This window comes from Aquila chrysaetos, chromosome 15, assembly GCF_900496995.4.
Source record: "Aquila chrysaetos chrysaetos chromosome 15, bAquChr1.4, whole genome shotgun sequence".
Lineage (NCBI taxonomy): Eukaryota > Metazoa > Chordata > Aves > Accipitriformes > Accipitridae > Aquila > Aquila chrysaetos.
Genome location: NC_044018.1, coordinates 8,256,650 through 8,276,633, shown reverse-complemented (window position 1 = coordinate 8,276,633; position 19,984 = coordinate 8,256,650). Strand labels below are relative to the sequence as shown.

Below are 19,984 nucleotides of genomic sequence, written 5' to 3'. Positions count from 1 at the left end.
ATTTCCCTGTGCAGGCTGAACCAAGCCTGCGCTCACTATTTGGTCCAGCTAAACGTGGAGCTGAAGTGCTCATTGCTTAGAAAGAGCAAGCGAAGCAGCACAACACATTCAAGGCATCGCAGAGGAAGGAATAGGGATAATTTTCTTTCCCATTTCTGGCTCATTGTGTAATATCAATAATCTCTGTAGCTTTGTATTATACTTGCCGTAAGTGGCTCTGGTGATTGATTAAACACCTTAGCTTTTCTTTGGCATTTAATCAATTGCAGCAGCAGTTTATTGCTTGGTGTATTACAAAGTAAAAGAGATTATTACTTAATTATTCTGAAAAATAGCAGCTTGCAGTTGTTGCTAACATGGGTATGTGTCTACGCTGACATTGGTGTCACATCATCCTTTCCTTTGTGCCTCCTGGTCTCTGCACTGGGTGAGAGCATGCGATTCTCGATGGGTCATTCACAGTCATTCCCGTAGCCATCGCCAGCACAGTGCAATTAGTGGCATTAAATAAATAATTGCTTACGGTGGGGCTTCCCACAGTGCAAAGAGCCCAATTCTGTCGCTTGCTGGGTACCTCCAAATCTCACTTAAATTTTAGGCAATGTCCTTATTAACCAGCCCATGTGAATATGAACTTGCTGTCAGGTACAAACCGCTTCTGGAAACAATTCAGCAAGAATTACATTGGTATCAGGAGGCATTTTGATAGCCCAGGGTGCAGCACCGGATGCGTGCACAACTGGAGATAAATCAGATACGAGGCATGTTATTGGTATGTGAGTGCGAGAAAGAAAAAAAATAACATTTTGTGACATCCTCTTGAGGATCTAGGAAATGGCAGCTCTTCTGTTTTGACATCTGAGGTTTTCTGCCTTGAGTGCAAAATTGAATCCATATGCAAGAGTTCAGAAAGAATATTGTGGTGTGATAAAGCATAAGGATTCAGGGTAGCGTACACATCTGTGCATGTAGGGGTACCACAGGTATCGTGATCAGTATGTATTCTTACCAATCTGCTTGTGGAATAGGTTGTAACCCATCTGTATTCCCATGCAAAGGGATAGTCCAATATTTAGAATTAAAAAATGGGGTTTAGTTCCTTGCTTTGCCCCTGACTTTCTCTATGATCACAGGCAAGTGATTTTGTCCCCTTGTGCCTGTTTCCTTTTGTGAATGGGAGTAACCGTTGTTCACTACCTTAGAGAAGCATATGAAATTAAGGACTGCTAGCTGCTCCTCCACTGTGGTAATAGACACCATCTAAATACTTAGTGGAAAAATGAAACCTCTTCAAAACTTTGATCCTGCAAAGACTTGTATGAATTAAAGCTGTGCCCTTGATTTGAACAGGGCTAGTTAATGGAAGACCAGTGACAAAGCATCCACTGCAAGTTTTAAGCATTTCCCCAAATGATTTTAGGGGTTATTGGGGTGGGTGGGGTGGGGTTTCACGAGGGAAGAAAACTGAACCTCGTATGTTGTTTATTTTTCCTCCATTATGGTAGTAGAGGTCTGACCATCACCTTTCTAGGCAGCTTTGTGAATCCAAAAGGTTGGTAGTGCTCTTGCTCATGCTTAAAGCTGGCATTGCCTGTGAGTAGTGATGCTTTGGCCAGTCCATATAAGTCATGCAGCATCGTATGCCGGTTTTGTGTCAATCGTGCAATGGCTTTTGCAAGTACTCTAGCAGAATTGGAGCGAGCAGACGTTGACTGTCCAGTGACTAGGAGAAGTTCATGTTTCTTTGAGAAGGTGCTGGATGGTCCTAACCATTAAAAGAGTTTATTTTCTTACTCCAACAGATTTCCCCTCCCCTCCTTGATGTTACCAAATTTATCATCACTTTTGTCTTTCAGGTGTAACCTGTCTTTAGTGTTGCAGACACATCAGCCAACCATGCATTAAGAACTGGGCCCTTACTTTAATTCAGTATAATTTTCTTTTTGTCCAATAATTTCACAAGCGCTAATCCACACTTCAAATGCAGGAGATACTTTGATCCCCAAATTGTTCAGCACTTCATGCAGGAAAAACCGTAGGCCACAGTCATGAAACTCCTAGAGGATGGCTGCTGGCTTCCTGTGGCAGAGCTGGTTGTTGTTTTCCCCCCTCTCCCTTCTTTGCTCTAACCATTTTGTCTGTCTATCTTGTCTTGTATTCAGTTTTCAAAGCAATTGCCATGAAGGGCTTCCTTTTTTTAGTGCCTAAAAGGGAACAATAGATTTTTAGAATAAGCATATATATTTTTTATATGACCGTCTGTATATGCATAGCATATCTGTCATATCTATACTTCAATATAACATGCTGAGAAGTTCAAGCTAAACAAATTAATATTTATTATTATTATTTTTTATGAAAAGGTCTTTAAATGAATCCTTAAATGCACATGACATTTAAAATTATTCCAGTGCTGGATTCCTGAAAAAGTAGATGACCTTTTCTCTTGAAATTGGAGAGTGTTTTTTCCTTAACAGTTACATTATGCACAGAAGATGAGATGTTAACCAAGATGTTAAAATGTATTGTTTCCCTTTGAAAGCTAATCCTGTTCCTCATTTTCATTAATGTTGGCTCATTCATCTTTCTTTTTCTTTCTTTCCTTTCCTTTCCTTTTCTTTTGCAACTGTTTTTGCATGAAAATGCAGAGTAGAAATAAACAGATTTTTGGTAAGACTTGCTTTAAGACTCTTCTCTTTCAGATCCAGTTAAAGTTTTTAAGTTCAGTTATTTTAAAATTCATATTCTTCAGTTCCGTAAACAAAAATAATGGAGAAATATAATGAGGTGCAAAGCGATTTTCTAGCCCTCACTAATCAATAAATACCAACAAAATGGGGATGGTGTAATGTCCATAATTTAATTGTCTGCTGTTACCAGGTCACCACGAGACAGTAGCAGAAGCGGGGAGAAGCTGGAATTGGCCATGTCCAACCTCACTGCGGATGTCCTGGAATTACTCCTGGAGTTTGTTTATACAGGTTCTTTGATCATAGATTCAGCCAATGCAAAAACCCTACTGGAAGCTGCCAGCAAGTTCCAGTTTCATACTTTCTGTAAAGTCTGCGTTTCATTTCTAGGTAAGAATCACTCCATCTAGTGAGGTTTTAAGATCTCATTTTAAGGTTTGCAAGTCTTCCTTCTAACAAGTTTTAAAAGATAATTAGGAAACCCAAGATAAAATATAATAAAATTTAAAAAAAAAAAACAACAGTATTTGGGTTGAGATTTGAATTCAAAGTGCTGACACGGTGGCCAGTGGAAAATGATCTAAAGAAGTGTAGCCTGTTGTTTGAGTGGCAACTGCTTTCACATCTTGGATAGACTTTTTTCTTGAATCTTGGTTCATACTTGGTATGATGACATTTTGTTTCCCAGAGGTTGATCACCACACAGATACCAGGCTGTAACGCACAGGTTGGTTATAACTGTAACAGCAAATGTTGGGTGCTACACCAGGCCAGCTTGGTCAAGCAATGAAAGAGTTGCAGGTAGACTCCCACAGAGGAGTCAGGATCTGCAATTGTCTTGCATCCATGAGAAAATCTTTCACATGTCCAATGTTCTTGTAAACAAGATCTGGTTGAACTACTCCAGGTTGAATGTTCACGGGGTTTGTTCTTTCGTACAGAGTTCTGGTCTGATGGATATGTGTCATCACAAATGCTGGATGGGAATGAAAGGCTGCTGTGCTCTCCCTTGGTAACTGGTGTGCCCTGTGTGCACGGGGAGCATTTGCCCCAGCGAGTGTGTTCGGATCAACATCAGCACCACTGCCTCTGGCCATCCTCTCGTGGCCACATGAAAAGCCCATTCTTCCTGTCCAGAGCATCATGTCATGCTGCTCCTTGCGTTTTCTGTATGCTTTCCAACATAGACTATTTCAAAACAGTCCAAGGTGGCCAGCTCAGTTAACTAAGCTTTACTTGTCTGAACTGGAACCATCCAGCCCCGTTTCTGTCATGGCAGAAGAGGAGCCAGAACTGGTGCTCAAATGAAACACATGTTGGTTTAAATTCCTGACTGTATCATATGCCACTTTCACTAACGTGGCTATAATATCAGTTAATGAGACAGTAATAATTTACAAATTATTAACACAAACTTATTAACACAAAAAGTGTGAGCTTGATCTTATATGACTTACTTCCCATGTTCAAGTTCCAATATCTTTTTTGGATGTCTGGTTTCTATTCAGGCTCCCTCAACTTGGTATGAAAAATGTCATTCTCTCTGCACCCCAGATATATCTTCAACCCACATGAACTATAGGTTCTTCTTGGCCAGTTCTCATTTAAAATTGACATCTAGAATTACAGAGCCTGGAAGATGAGAGTTTAGAAAATGTTGCAGTCATTAAAAAAAAAAATCCAAACTCAAATGAGTCCAGTTTACTGCTGTGTTAATTTTCACTGCTAAGCTGACCTGCTGGCAGGATGAGTGGTGTGACTATGCTGGCACAATGCAGGCATCAGTAAAGAATCTGTGATATTGTATTCTTCTCTTCTTTCCAGCTTTTTATAAGTCACTTGTTTAAAAGCCTGTTCTCAAATAAGTGGGTAATGGGGAAAAGAAGTCTATGCTTTGCAATCCTGCTGTGTTGGTTGTGCAGCTTGAGTGAGGGCTCTGGCTCTGGCATTGCTTTCCCCCAGCTTCCCTTCATCACCTTTTAAAGTGATTAGATCTTAGGGCCTTTCCAGGAACGGATATGTTTAAGTTGCGCTATCTCTAAAGATTCAGCCAGAAAAGCAAAATACATTTATTTCACTAAATCAATGTGAGATTTCTCTTTTCCGATAGTTAATATTTGAATTCAGTGAACCATGTTATGGTATGAAATAGTAGGTTGGTTATAAGTTCAGTGATATATGGGGAGTCGCTGGAATTTTGTATTCTCATTTGGAGAATTCATGGAGTGTAATTGCTTATTTTTATTTATAGCTGTGACTGGATTGCTCTACAGAGATAGTAGAGCATTTGCCATCTAAAAAGTTGAAGGAAAAGCATTTTTTCTTCTCTGTGGCTGTGTTTTTTCCTTTCATCCCAGCCACCTCTGCTCCCCACAAAGCAAAAATATGGTAAAAACCAGGGGTTTTTCCAGGGTTTCTGGAGGATTTACCAGTATAAACAGTGATTCTTTCCCATCAGTGGCCATGTCTAAATCGTGAGAGAAGTGGAGGGAAGTCCAAAGAGGCCCAAGGAAGTAAAAGCCCCAAATTAATAGGTCTGTTCAGCACATCACAGCACCATCTCAGGGGAAATTCAGGTCATCCTTTTTTAGGCATGAAGCTCCAGCAGAGTCCTAACTGGTTGATGTCCAGGCAGCTCTTGTGTCTCTATCCTGGGCTTCTCAGCAGCACTGGGGAGAGGCACCCCAAATCTACTTGCACTTTCTGGTGGAAACATGCTGCAAATGTGTCAGGAAAATTGTTTCATTTCAATGGGAGATTTCTTAACCAGCTTCACTGGGCTAATTATAGCCATGTTCTCTCTCTCCCCCACATGCTGTCTCCTCTGCTTTTGTCTAGACCATGAGAAATTGCAACAGTTCTGTGCTGACTGATGGAACGATGCTGACAAGTTCGTGCAGGCGCCATATGATAACTGGGCAAATGTTTGCAAACTGGTCAGGACATCATAGGTATCTCCTCCATCCATATGGCTGAAGACTTGAGGGTTTTTTCTTTTTTTTTTTTTTTCATATTTGTTTTACACTATCATCACAGTCATGTCTCAAGTCGTATTTCAGGTGATTCATCAGTATCACTGTTTGGGTCCGTGATGCAGGTACCACCATCACAGGAGTGAACAAATTCTAAGCTTGTACTTCAGCCAGCTGCTGCTAAAATAAAAGTATTCTTCCTTAAGTCTAAAGAAGTTGCTGGAACCTGTTAGATTCATGGAGCAGAAAAGGAAAGAGCAGGAGCTCTGAATTTTCTTAGTCTCCTGGGCAAAAGGCACAAAGACAAAGTTTGCAAAGAGTATGAGAGGGAGCTATGAGAAAAACTGAACAATGGACCAGTGGTGAGATCTGCATGAATAGGCATATGCAGGTGAGGAAAGAAGAGACCTTTATGGTCCTTATGAATTCGAGAGAAAGTATTATGGGTAATATTTTGTTCATCCAGCTGGAGAACCACACTGCCCAGCACTGGAGAAACTGAAGCTTCAACCATATCCGGAGATGAGAGAAATGAGGAACACTCTCACAGGGGAAGTGAAATCTTTTGGATGACGAATACATCTGGAAGTCTTCCACTTATCTCCCATCTTCACATGCTTTTGACACTAGTAGGAATACCTGAGGAATAAGATCCCCATCAGAATGTACACAGAGTATGATGAGGAAATGCATGCTTTATGCTAATTTTAGTGATATCCAAGTCATCATCTAGAAAGCATCTCTAAGTGAAAATACAGTGCTTAATGCACACAGAGGGGGCTTACATCAACCACTGAGCTTCCATCGTACTGTTACTGCAATCTCACTGACTAATCCTTCCTACATACCATCTATCTCTGACTTTATCTCAAGATGTCCCACTCCCAGAAGTGCAGTCTTAGCAGTCTGCCCGGCTGATTATCTCATGATGACTTTGCACAGGATCTCATTCCAAATCACTTCTAACACAAGTGGAGAATACCGGCTGCTGATCTGCAATATTGTGACATACATAGAAACAAATATGCTATCCAGCACTGTCTCAAACCAGTGAGAGCCTACTAGATTACATCTGATATCCTTAAAGTCCACTCATAAGCCTGTTATGAACTGTCCTTGAGCATTGGGAATAGCTTATTAGTCAGCAGTCATGTTCCGAATGGACACAAGGTGAGGTGAAACTCCCCCAAAATGTGTTGTTACAAGTCCAGCGTCACTGTGGCAAAACCAGCAATTATTGTAAACATGCCGGCATCCAAAGGAAAAGGGCTCAGGAGCCGATTGAGCAGAACTGGTCCTTAGCTATCTTTGTCATGTCAGCATCCAGAAGTGCCCCCAGATTGCAGTCACTTGGGGTGGGCTATATTATATAGCAGAAGTCTATAACGAAGTAGTCACGTAGGCTCCCTTTATAGTCAGTGAAGAGTAACAGGCATTGGTAAGGCACTGTTCTGCTCATCCTGACGTCGTTATCCAAAATATTACCAGATTGCTTCTTGGAATTGTTTGTTTATGAGTGTACGGGGATACTAATGTGATTGCTCAGTTGCACCATAGACAGCAGGAGTCAAGAGAGATCAATCTTGCCCCCAAATTTTGAGTCAGAGGTGAAAAATGGAGGGTGCATTTTTTCTGTTCACAGGATAGAGATTTTCCATACGTCCTATAGCTGTTGCCCCAACCTTTGTCTCGCTCACCTGCAATGAATCCCTCTAGTTTACATGCCAGCCCTCATCTTAAAAAGACATCACTGTGCCCACCTTGCTGTGGTGCTCATCACATCAAAAGTGATGAAGTGCAAAGTGTGTCACCAACCTCCCGAATGTACCCCAGTCTGCTTTTTCCTGAGACCCCTCTCTAACTGGCCTTATGATACTTGCTGAATCAGACAAGGATAACGTCATTTGGGTCTGCCACCGAGCAGTTTCTTGGGGAAGAGGAAGGAGCGAAGCTCAAAGGGACAAGGTGGAACTGCTTGAACACCAGTGCACCAGGCTGCATCAGTCACCCAGCATTGTTAGAGGTAGAAAAAACTGTCCAGATCGGAAGAAACCAGTCGTGACCAGTGCTTTTTCTGCCCCACACCACAGGCTCAGCTGGGGATGGTATGGGAATCTCTCCTGATAGGGGCAGACCCAGTCCCTTGAAGGCAAAGACTCATTCTTGCAAGTCTCTTCCATCGTGTGCTAGTAAACGGCTGCTCAGTGAGTCAGACTTCATTATTACCTTTATTATAAACCCTGTGAGGATAAGGTGGAGCAGTGTCAGATTTGTCTCTGACTTGAGAGTTTGCCAAGCGATGATGAGAGTTTTGGGCTCTGTTAGATGATTATTTTACCCACAGCCGTATGTATACATGAAACTGTGCCAACAGACAGAACCAAGGAACCTGGAAGAGGTTTTGGAGGGTTTTTTGGGGAAAAGAAGAAATTTTGGGAGCTTTGTGCTTCATAGCTATCAGTTTGCAGCCTGTCTCTGGGCAGTCTTTGAGTGACAAAATCTACTGACAGCAAAAAGTGCCGCGGCTCCAGTCTGCTTGAGGAAATGGGCTCCTTGCAGTCGGTACAATCAACTGATGCAAAATGAGATAACCTAGTTTCAAGATTGCTGGATCTGTAAAAGAAAATAAAAAGAAAAAAAAAAAAAACAAACCAAAACACAAAACTCCTAATCTCATGCCAGGTAAAAAAAAGAAAAAAAAAAGTAGGTCATAATCCCATTTTAATAAAAGCCACATATCGATAGTGTGCAGGTTTTAAATCTGATGAACACAGAAGCTGGGTATAGGGAAAAATCCCCAAGCATTGCCAAAAGAAGCAATCTAATGGGAGTTTTGTTTGAAGAGGTGTGGGGCTATCGCACATTCCTGTCCAGTGCTTTGAAAGGGTGCACTAGGATATGGCACTGCCCAAATGTGATATACTTCTCCTCTGAGAAGCCTGCCACTGGTACCGATGCTTTTGTGATCTATTGCAGTCTGTCTCTTTCTTTTCTTGGTGCTATATCTTAAAAGAATATATTCTGGCTATTAGTAGTGGCTTCGTTAACAAAAGCTGAGAAGAATCTGAGAGTTCCTCTTATAAATGTCTGAAATTGGTGGGTTTTTCTTCAGAATAGCTGAAAAGGAAAACAGTACAGTCAAATGTATGGTGTAGCACACTTTTAACGCAAAGCTACACACTGTGCTGTTACTTCTGTTTGCTGGGTAGGAGATAATGCTGTCTCCTCTGTGCATGATTTTCTTTGAAACCCACTACACAACATTTAACAGAAGGCGTTAGTATAATCTGTGTTTTGCATAAGGGATGTCATCACATTCAGCAGGAACAAAGTTCCTTTGAAAAAAAAGGGGGGGGGGGGGCAGGATTTTTTCTTTATTTGAAGTAGCTTAGTAGCTGAACAGGGCAAAAATTATCATAAAGCGACTGCAGCATCCTCAAAAATGTCCTTAGTGCTGTTTGCATTTATTCTTAAGTGTCTGCACTGGCGTTTACATCTTTGCCGTTTCTTAAAGCAACATTGTAGGCGGTAGAAATAGCAGCAGTCTTTTGGCTGGGTTCCCGTCCCTTGGGAAGCCCCAGATACTATTATGTCAGTAGGTTTCCCCAGTGCCTTGTGAAGGCTTACACGAAAAGCAAACTCGGTGCATTTCTCTCCCCGTCCCCAGCTCAGTTGTTAGACAGACTTTGATTTTTGTCCTTTAAACCCCAATCCTAAAGTAACCCAGGGTGCTGCTTCTAATTAACTCCCTGAAATTAATTAGGGTTCGAGGTTTGTCCGGGGCTTTTGTTTTTTTCATGATCTCAGTAAAAATGTGAATCTTGCTTTTAATAATACTCACTTGCTTTTTTTTTTTTTTTTGTCCTTTTAGAAAAACAGCTGACTGCTAGCAACTGCTTAGGAATATTAGCCATGGCTGAAGCCATGCAGTGCACTGAACTATACAACATGGCCAAAGCATACGCCCTGCAGATTTTCCCAGAGGTGGCAAACCAAGAAGAGATCCTTAATATCTCAAAAGACGACTTCATTTCCTACATGTCCAATGACAGCCTGAACACCAAAGCAGAGGAGCTGGTGTATGAAACAGTGATAAAGTGGATTAAGAAGGACGCTGCAATCAGAGCTCAGGTAAAAATAATCTCAGCAGCCTCACTGTGCTCCGTTCCCATGAATGCCTCTTTTAAAATAGAAACCATCCCAGTGCAATTTTAAACATGAGGATGCGTAGGAGATGGGATGGGCAGTTCAGATAAAAAAAGAGAAAGGGAATGAAGGCTATGCACAAAATGTATGTAATTTCAAAATCTGAATCCCGTATCTGATCATTTAGAATCAGAATCTTGTTTGTGACAAGCATGATACAAAGCTAGGGCCTCGAGTTGTTGGCTGCAGGCTCGGTCAGAGATAAATCAGGAAGGATTAGTTGTGTGAGCTGCTGCTTTAAGAAGAGGATGCATTTTAGTAACAGTGGGAAATAAAAATCTGTCAGAAAATCTGTATTTCTTTTGATGCCACACACTGAATCAGTGTAACTTCAGTACATAAAAAAAAAAGATTCTGTATCTTTATTGGCTGCTTAGATAACCCTTTGGGTATTATATATTTATTAGAGTTAGCCTTTCCTCAACCATCTGAGCTATGCTGTCTGCTCTTGACTCAAGAAACTAAGTGTATTACTTTGCTTAGCAGTGTCTCCAGATAAATGCTAGAAGCAATGACTGTTTGGAGGCTGATGATTGTCCTCGGGACCAGAAGAAGTCCCTGGTGATATTTAAAAACCTGCCACTTGCCTTCAGTGCAGCCTTGCAAGTTGGCTTTTGTGAGCAGTGAATTGTGGTGGTCTGAACCCCAAATCTCTGCTTTTGGAGGCCAGTTCTCCCCACAGCCCCCAGAAGGGAAAGGTTGTTTTCTCCCTTTCCCCTCCTTTGGAGGTCAAAGTTGCTTCTGTTGATCCCCACTCACAATTTTGACTAGTTTAAGGAGGACAGTCCAGTTGCTCATGGACCAGACCGGGACTTAGGGAAACACTTGGCCACACATTGTTGATGCCATCCCACATCATGAAAGGCTGTACCTGCTTGATGTAAATGGGAATTGAAGCGCCTAAATGCACAATGGGATATTAAATGTGTCATTGGATGTGATCCGGAGCAGCTGCACCTCCGCCCCTCACCTGGAAAGTGGGAGAAATAGCATTTCCTGACCTCACTGGGCTGCTGGATGAGGATAAGGGCATTAAGGACAGCGGGGTACTCCATGCCAGGCCAAACCTTGCTGCCTGTGCTGCTTCCAGCCTGCAGCCCCCAGGGCCTTCTCCAAACTCTTCCTGCCCTGTGTGAGCAAGTGACGTAGCTCAGCAGGGCAATCCTGTGCTGGGGACCCGCCGCTCGCTCTGACCACCTCCACCATGTGCCAGCGATGCCATTTAGCATTGCCCAGTATTATTATTGCCTAAAACATTTACACGGTATCATTGATTTATTGAAATGGGCCCCTTTTTGGCTCTCGCTGGCCCTGAAAAACACATTGTTTTACAGAGTATTTCCCTGCTTGCTTAAAGTTTGATGACAGCAGTCAGCTCTGTGCAGCTCTGACCTCTGAATCTAATGCAACTTCAGGGATTATTCCCAGGGGCCGCAGTACAGGAGCCCTGCGGCAGGAGCCTGTTTGCCTGGTGCAAACAGAAGGTGTCACTCACCAGTCGGTCTGGGTTACCTTTTCAAAATTGCTGGTTTAAATATTTCCTTCGGCGCCCTGCTGCGGTGATGTTATGAATTTATTTTTTTAAGCGGTGGTTTTTCTTGCTCCCCTCTCGCTGCTGCCACTGCCATCTCCTCCTCTCTTTCTTTCATGTTGCGGTTGGGTTGGTTTTCTGGGGGGTTTTATTTCCAGGTTTCCTTCCCTTCTGTCCTGGTTCTGCAGTGCCTTTGTAGTTTATGATGACAGTTTTATTTGCTTCTCCAAATTTCTCTGTGGTGCTTTGGTTTCATGCATTACTTTACAAGGGCTTTTAATTTTTAATTTGAATTTATCCAGAGATGAGGGTCTTGAATAAATTAATATTAAAGATACTAAGTAGATAACTATTTTCATGCCCAATGCTACCACTAGTTTCTTTGAATCGTAGCTCTCACTTTTTTTGTGCTCTGTGCACTGCTTGATCTATTATAAAGCTCTTAGTTAAATAGGTACTTATTTTCTAAAAGTAGGTACTCATACTTACCATGAAAAGTACCATCTTTACAATAATGACTTCTGCATTTTCAGAGCCCAGGAACAAATAGCTCTGACAGTGGATAGGAAGGAAGATAGTCCTAAATAATCTCATTTCTGATAAAGATGATGAGTGAAAATTTGTGCTTGGTGTGCGGCAAGGCCCACTATGCCAGGAACTGCCCAAGCTCCCATGAGATGCACGGGCTTCTCAGAGCTTTGCAGAACTGGGCGACCATGGCAATACCGAACGTGGGGTGGACCTTCCTGCAGGAGCTACGCATGGATATTTTGACTTTATTCACAGTTTGGTGAGATGGATTCACTCAGCTCTCTTTAGACTCTTTGGGATGGGGAGCCAGCATGTGGAGGACACCAGCGCAGCAACAGGATTGTTGCTTTTGCGCTCAGCTGGTAGGATGTGTTGGGAGGGTTGCTGGAGAGGTTTTAGCCATGAATTGCAACAGCCCCAAGACATCACTCCTGCTCTACTCACTCCTCAGGTGACTGGTCTGGTTTTATTTCTCTTTCCCAAAGGCAGTCCTGGCAATTAAATCTTTCAAGGCCTGGATTTCCAAGGCCTGCACTTTTCATATCTCCCCTCTTCCCATCTCCCTTTGCCTGACAAGCCAGGCTCTGTCATCACGTTTTTATTTTCAATAGCTCCAATGGCAGGTGATTAAAATGCCTCTTTGGCAGCTTCTTCCAAGCACTGAACTGGTGATTCTCCCAAAGGTGGGTGTCTGGCACAAACAGGGAAAGGTCTGTGCTCTTCATCTCACCTGCATGTCCATCTTCCCTGGCAAAGCCTGGCAGGGGCTCCTCCAAAAAAGCTTTAATGGCTTTGTGTCACCCTGGAGTGCAAGCTCACACGGGGGGACAGTAAATCTCACCACTGGTGTTCCCCACACCGCAGCTCCTTGTGCTGCACTCTTATGACAACTTAGCCACCACTGCCTCCTCCTCTGTCTGGATCCCATTCGGCTTTTCATGGAAGGAGATTTTCAATGGACCCTGCCCTTCTCCTGGAAGGGCATTGAGTTTGCTGTCTTCCTGCTCTTCTCTGCCTTTTAAAAGCTCTTCTTTGGGTATCTAATTGTTTCTGCTTTTGTTAATTCTTTCCCCACCAGGCTGGAGGGCAGTGGCAGGGAAGAAACCGTGATTTGCTTGCAAGGCAAGTTGAAAAGCTGTGCTCTGGCTGGCTTTTAATTTTGCAAATTGTGCTCATACAAAGTCTTAACGGTGCTTATAAAAGTGCTCTGTGGCATTACAAAAAACAGCATCTGAGCCTCGTTACAAAGAGGGAATAACAGTGCTTTAAAGGTTACTGATCCATCTACGTAAGACAGAAAGGCAGTTCAGATAATGACATATGTCTTAAGCTAGTATTTGGTAAATAACTGTATCCAGTGCGTTGGAGCACCGCACCAGCTCATATGGTAATGTTTATGGAGCTATTTTAGTGCTGCTGGTAGTGCAGTCACATAAAATCGGTCTAACCAAAAGCAGCAACCTGTGATGTGAGGTCTGGACTAGGTAGGTAATTTCCTGTACCAGCGGCCACAGAGCACTGGTTGTAGGAGTCCTCTTGATTGCTTGTCACTGAGTGGAAAACCTGCAGCCGACTGACACATCTGGAAATGTGAATCTACTGGGTTTTGCTATTTATTTCTCTTCCTGACTGATGGACAAGATTGTAGGGTTTATCCTAACAGTTATCCTCTTGATAAGCTTATTACAACTCTGGCGAACTCATGCAAAAAATATATTGTATAATGGAGGCTTTACTGTCTGAGCCGTCCGAACAAGCTAAGATTTCTGCCAGGCCCCACGTAGTCTTCACCTGAGCTCATCCCCCAGCTCTCTGCGTGGCCTTGGGCAGGTTGTTTCACCTTTTTGCCCCCATTTCTTACATTATAAGCTGAAGGGAAGTGATGCCACCCACGTGGGCTGTCGGGAGGATTCGGTGGATAACGAGGCATATTGTCTGCCGGTACTAACGATTGCCAGAGCTGCGCAGAGCTGCAGTCGTGCCCAGCGTCAGCGCGGGATGGGGAAGATGGGAAGTTGCTGGATGTGCAGCAATTTGCTGCCTGCCCAGAGCACAGACATACCAAAGCTCATTGGAAACTTTCCCACCTTCTGATCCAAGCCCAAAGTTGTATCTGTTTTCTCTGACACAAAAAACATAGTAACGTGTTTATTAATAACAGAAAGCCTGGGAAAACAAGACTCCCAGTTGCATGAAGCTTCCCTCTCACCCTGAGAAGGGACAAGAAGTGAGGAGAGGACAAACTTTTCAACAAGTTGCCCAGAGTAGTGCTGGAAGAGAGGCGGGTACTGCAGCTACGAGTGACACATGAGAGGCTCAGCTGAATGGCAGTCACCTTTTGTTGCACTTTGCAAGGATATAATCGCATGCCCTTTTTTCAAACCCTGTTTAAAATCATGATGTCCAGCAGCAAAATGAAACATCTCACTGTAAAGGCATTAACAAGCCTTCTATGAACTTGTGTCCTCAGAGGCAGATTTGTCTAAGCAGCATCTTCATGGTGCCTGAGAACCAGAGATGCGTAGACAAATTGGAGGTAATTTAGAGAAGAGCAACACAAATGATTAAAAGACTGAAGGAACTGATGTGAGAAAAAAAAGATTAAAAGATGTGAATATGCATGACTTGGCCTAATGACAGCTAAAGAGGGATAAATGTCTATGAGTTTTTGAAGCCCCAAGGAGAGGAGTTGCCTGGAAGGATGCAAGGGGTATAACAACAGTAAGGTTCACTGGGATGAATTTGAGACTTGGCAAATTAGTCTAAGCAAACACAAAGCCCACCTGAAAGCCCTGTATCTGTCAGTAAGGGTAAGGAAAGGTGATGGAGAGAAGGAAAAGAGGATTTATGTCAAAAAATGCTACAAATGCCTATGGGCTATATTTTGGCAGTGACAGATAATGGCAGTTCAGAGGCAAGATCCTACAGAGGAGAAGGGGTTGGTAACCATGAGAGACCAGATGGAAGGTCCCTGTTCTGCAGTTAGGCTGTTGAGATGGTAGCTTAATTTTTCAGGCACATTTTAAAGAGTCTCCAAAGTTATGCAGAAGAGTGGCTTGCTCCAAGAAAATGGAGAATCTGACAGGGAGCAAGCACAACTCCAACTCTGCTCTGCAGTGACAAGGAGGTAATGATATATTCAGAAGCTGATACCAAATACCAGCATGTACAAATTACTGAAGTTCATTTTAATGGGAAATTAATTGATCAACCAATGTACTTAACGGCATTAAGCTTCAGGAAGGCAGTGTTGGAGTAAGTACGAAAAGGAAGCTTCCAAGGGAGCCTAAGTGAATTAGGGACTAACACTCTATTACTGTTCAATTAGGCTTCTTTGAAAAGCCCAGACTACCCTGATGCTTTGAAATCCATTTGTGGGAAGAGCAGACAAATTCAAAAAGATGCCATAATGAAAGTGCAAGAAGCTCCAATTTCTCTGAAAGTGAAAAACGCAAGGGATGAGCAGTAACCCCTGTGATTTCCCAGGGACGGGCTGCTCAAAGAGCACAGATTTAAATGAGGCTTTTGCAGACACACTCAGAGCCTGTACAGGCTTAGAAAGGGAGAAGAAAAGGCAGCAACAGGAACAGAATCAGTGCAGGAACATGCCCTTAGCTATATATTGAGGAAGAAACTGCATTAAATTAAAAAAAAGAGGATGCAGGTGACATTAGCAGTTCCTTAAATTCCCTCCCTACTAAACTTTTACGTTTTTTTAAAGGGATACCCTTGACTGAAAATCTACTGAATTACTTCTCTGAAGTTTTAATTGGTTTGAGGAGCTCCCTTGTCTCCCAGTCTTCTCAGTCTCTTAATTTGTGGCTTTTCCAACACATTTTCCTATTTTTTACAAAATATTTCTCTGCTGTTGCTGAAGCAACAGCCTTATAAAGACACACGTCCACAAGTAGCTCCTCACGCATGCTCACTTGAGTGGCCTTGTGCTGCACGTGGCCCCAGCACTCCGGACCGACATCCAGAACCAAAATCATTTTACACCATAGGCAAGAAGCATTTTGGAGAATTATTGCACATGGATTCGTGTGTCAGTATGTTGTAGGGATAGATGTGTCACTAGTTTACTTGGTTCTATGAAGCATCTTAGAAGCTTCAGCCATTTTGTTGTCGGCAGCGTGCTTTTGTGGTGCATCTGTGTGCGTACAAGTATTTGAATAGGCGACTGCCTGTAAACAAAAGAAATGTCACTCACCTCTGTAGTAACCTTAGGGGGAACTTAGGGGGTTTATTTGATAGAGTTCAGTCAGCAAGCTAGAGATTGCATGGTAAGAGCAAAGTTCTTTAAGCCTTAATATTAGATAAATCAAGTATGATGGATCAATGATTTATCTTCCTGCATATTTAAAAAACTCTCATCATATTACTGCTAGAAATACCTACCCGTGAGCTGCTTTGCAAACAGTTCGGAGAAGAGGACAGCAGTTCGCTTTACACAGCGCTGATGACATTACAGTGTTTAGTCAGCTGTGCTGCCATAAAGATGTCACATTGAAACCTTATTTCAGGAAGACGGAGGGGCTGCTCTTTCCTTCTTGCTAGGCATGAGATTTATGCACATGGCGTCCCGCCACCGAGCCACTGGCTGAACCCAGCACCTGCAAACCAGATTTTCTGCCACAGGTTTATCTCATGATATTATGAGGCTGTCAGCTGACATGCTACCAAGCCTTTTGGTTTAATCTGAAGGCAGCATTGCAATTCCAAGAAGTCAATACGGGTGATTAATAAATACACCGAGTGCACCAGGGAGCTTAGGTTGGGCTTGGATGTGACCTTGGGCGTAGGAATGTGCAGGAGGTTACTGGAAACACAGAATGTCTTTTTAATACCCGGGGGTTAGATGTATCAAAGCAAGTACCCTCATTACCAAGTAGCAGGGCAGCACCGTGAAAATCTAGCCAAAAAAAAAGCATATTTCTGAGAATGGCAGAGCAATGCACCAACAGCTTTGGCTTTCCCAAACCAGCCAGTTACCCACTGAGCTTGCACTTGGAAACTTGGAGCCGGCAATATTTTGAATATCAGGTTGGGTAATCTGCTGGGAAAGCCTGGGCTGGGCCGGAGTTGGTTGCGGGGAGGGACTGCTCACGTCACCGCTCCAGCGCGCCTTCTTGCGTGGCCACCACACCACATCCCCAGAGGTCACCGCTGGCACAGCCCGCTGGGCGATGCGTTATGTGGCTGCAGGGTACGCGTCAAAGGCTAGCATCTGCCCGGTTAGGGCGTTTGGGTGGTCTTTTTTAATTAGAATGCCCTCTTGTTATTTGAAGGAGTATTATGCAGTGGGGAACTGATTCTGCTTCAGATCTGTCCCTGATGGCTTCCTCCGTCTGAGGAGGTCCTTGCTGCAGCTCTCAGATCAGGCCGGTGCAAGACATGGGGTGAGTCTGAACCCAGGATTTATGTAAGACGACATAAATCTCCTTCGTAGCTCTCAGATGAATCGAATTCTTACTTCATAATGTTTTTAAAAACTCTATTGGAATTATGCATAAAGAGCTGAAACAGCAGTTTATTGGAGCAAAACCCTATCGTAATGTGGGTAATCTAACTTCCGTATTTGTATTTCTAGCTGAAGCCTGTTTCTTTAGGCAGATAGCACAAAGGGTCCTTTGTAGGAGAACAGTAAACTAGAGAGACAGATGAATTATAAGGCATAAGGGAAACATTATTTTAACCTCTCTGGGCATTACTTCAAAAATGTTAAAAATCTTCAGAGCTTTCCAGTGTAGCGTTTAAGGAGCAGGAAATTTGACTCTGTAGCAGTAAACATATTTCCTTTTAAAACTAACTATATACTGTTGTAGCCCAAGTCTATGCAGGAGCAAACTGAGACTCCTTTTGGAGAATACCTGTGAGGATTTTACTGGATTAGAGATTTGAGAATAAAAAGATTATTTTTAATGTGATACTGAAGAGGGTTTTGTAACTGAGACTTAGAAGATACCAGAACAAAGCCCACTTGCAAGCAAGTGTTCATAATACCGATATAATTAGTAGGAAAAGAAATGTCACAAGAAGTTTAGCAAAGTAAATGTCCAAACTACCAGCCAGGAACAAAAAGAACCACATTCAGCTGTTTTGTAATCTAGTTTGCTCAAGCTCTGGCCTGCCTACGGAGATGGGAGTAACTTATGTATGAACAGATTATTAGGGAAAAGCTTGAAATGGTCGACTTCAAGGTATAGCAGATCATGTTCATCATATACTCCTCTGAGTCAACGCTGACCCAATGATAACATTTAGGCTTTGTCGTAGCGTGATCGTGACCTTCCGAGCACAGCACCCAGGGCAAATGGATGCGAAAATCCCCACCAGAGGGGAGAAATAATCACTCTCCAGTTTGGGTTGACATCTGGTTGTAGACATCTCAGTGTGGCATGGTCTGAGGCATGGTCTGATGAACACGGTCCCTTTCCCGGGAGCTGATGGCTCACAGTTTTAGGCCAGAAGGGGACATTGATATTCTCTGCTTCCCCTGGTGCGTGATGCATCCTCTCAGATCAGATTGCTCTGGGGACTGTGTTAAGTGTGTTGACTAAGTCGCTATTAATTATAACATGAGTTTACACATGTCTAGCTGACAAGTAAATACTTGCTTGTATGTACCTATTTAGGTGTCTGAATCTAGAGCTGAATCTCTCCCCCAAAATGTTTAGGTAATTAAGGAAAGATAAGAGCTCCTAAGATTTTTCCTTCCCTGCTTTTTATGAAACACACTTGTGATTGCAGGCTGGTTGAAGACCCTGCTTTCAGCCACTGAAATCAGTATCGGTGACATAGGTGCCTTGAAGCAGGCCAGACAGCATCTCTCAAAAGTTGTTACTCTACTGTGTCCCCAGTGACTGTCCACAAAGCCTTTGCTCACGTGGTAGCGGTGCCCTGGCTCTGGCAGAATCACCCCGGTTGTGCACGGCACCGTGGGGGTATCCGGCAGCATCACCACTCAGCAAGGAGTTTATGGACTAGATCCTCTGCTGGCGCAAAACCTGAGCAGCTCCCTTCATCCAACAGGAGCTGTGCTGAGGTTCATGTCACCTGAAAAAACAGTCCTGACGGTGTTCAAAAACTTCCCTAGCATTTTAAACAATAAATTCATTAGATTTTTGCATAATGATGTCCATTTTCAAGGAGGTGAGGCACGGTCTCCCATGTTTATGAGTTGATAACTCCTAATTTTAGGCCAGAAGCGGCATTAATATTCTGTGCTTCACCCTGGCATGTGATGCAGGTTATAGAGTAGTCATAAGTGATTCCCAGCAAAGACCTGAGAAATATTTCTACTTGTCCAGCCAGTGCCTGCAGCCAAGTAGCGAGAAGAAAACATTCTCAGAGTTACAGGCACAAACCGCAACTCCAGGGACCTGAGGTTGTTGTCTGCTGAATTTGGCAATATGTGCCCTGCTCAGGTATTCTGCTGTTTTAATAAAAACCAGTAACATCAGTAGGTGCAGTAGATATTTCATAGCTGTATAAGGAACAACGGAAAGACAAGAGAGAATGGAGAGCAAATAACAGATGGTAAGGAGGTTGAAATGCTTTACAGTGCTTATTCCAGTCTTAAATGAAAAGGATAATAGTAACAGGATATTTAGTACAATCATAGCTAACAGAGCTAGGAAGCCTTCGTAAGGGAGAATCCAAAAGAAAAAGGCTGCTGATTGCTTAAATCACTTGAATATTCTTAAATCAGTGAAGCTAAATGAAATTCACCCTTGACTATAGTGCTTAAAAGAGCTGGTGCGAAAAGCCGTTAGTTTATAAAAGCCTCTCCTGTCTTCTAGAGGCACTGCGATGGTACGTACTCTTCAAATCCCTTGGTGAAAAACACTGCAATTATATGTACCCTTAATGCCATCAGCAACGAGCCCAAGTCGTGACTGCACACGGTCATGAACACACACACACATATACACAGAGACAGCTTTTTCTAGCTGTTTGAGCAAAAGGAAGAGTAAGACTGAAAAGTGACATCGGTTTTGATATGTGACATTAACTTTCAAGCTGATGAAAGGGAGCAACATGTTCTAATTATT

General features: G+C 42.9%; 1 protein-coding gene across 4 annotated transcripts in view; it reads left to right on the top strand.

Annotated features, from left to right (window-relative positions):
- KLHL29 (kelch like family member 29) overlaps positions 1 to 19,984 on the top strand; it is a 410,116-nt gene that overhangs the window by 346,823 nt on the left and 43,309 nt on the right. For all 4 annotated transcript variants that reach the window (XM_030037612.2, XM_030037613.2, XM_030037610.2 and 1 more), the window contains 2 exons: positions 2,881 to 3,080; positions 9,534 to 9,793. In XM_030037612.2, coding sequence (XP_029893472.1) covers positions 2,881 to 3,080; positions 9,534 to 9,793 — 460 coding nt within the window. The remainder of the gene's footprint in view (positions 1 to 2,880; positions 3,081 to 9,533; positions 9,794 to 19,984) is intronic.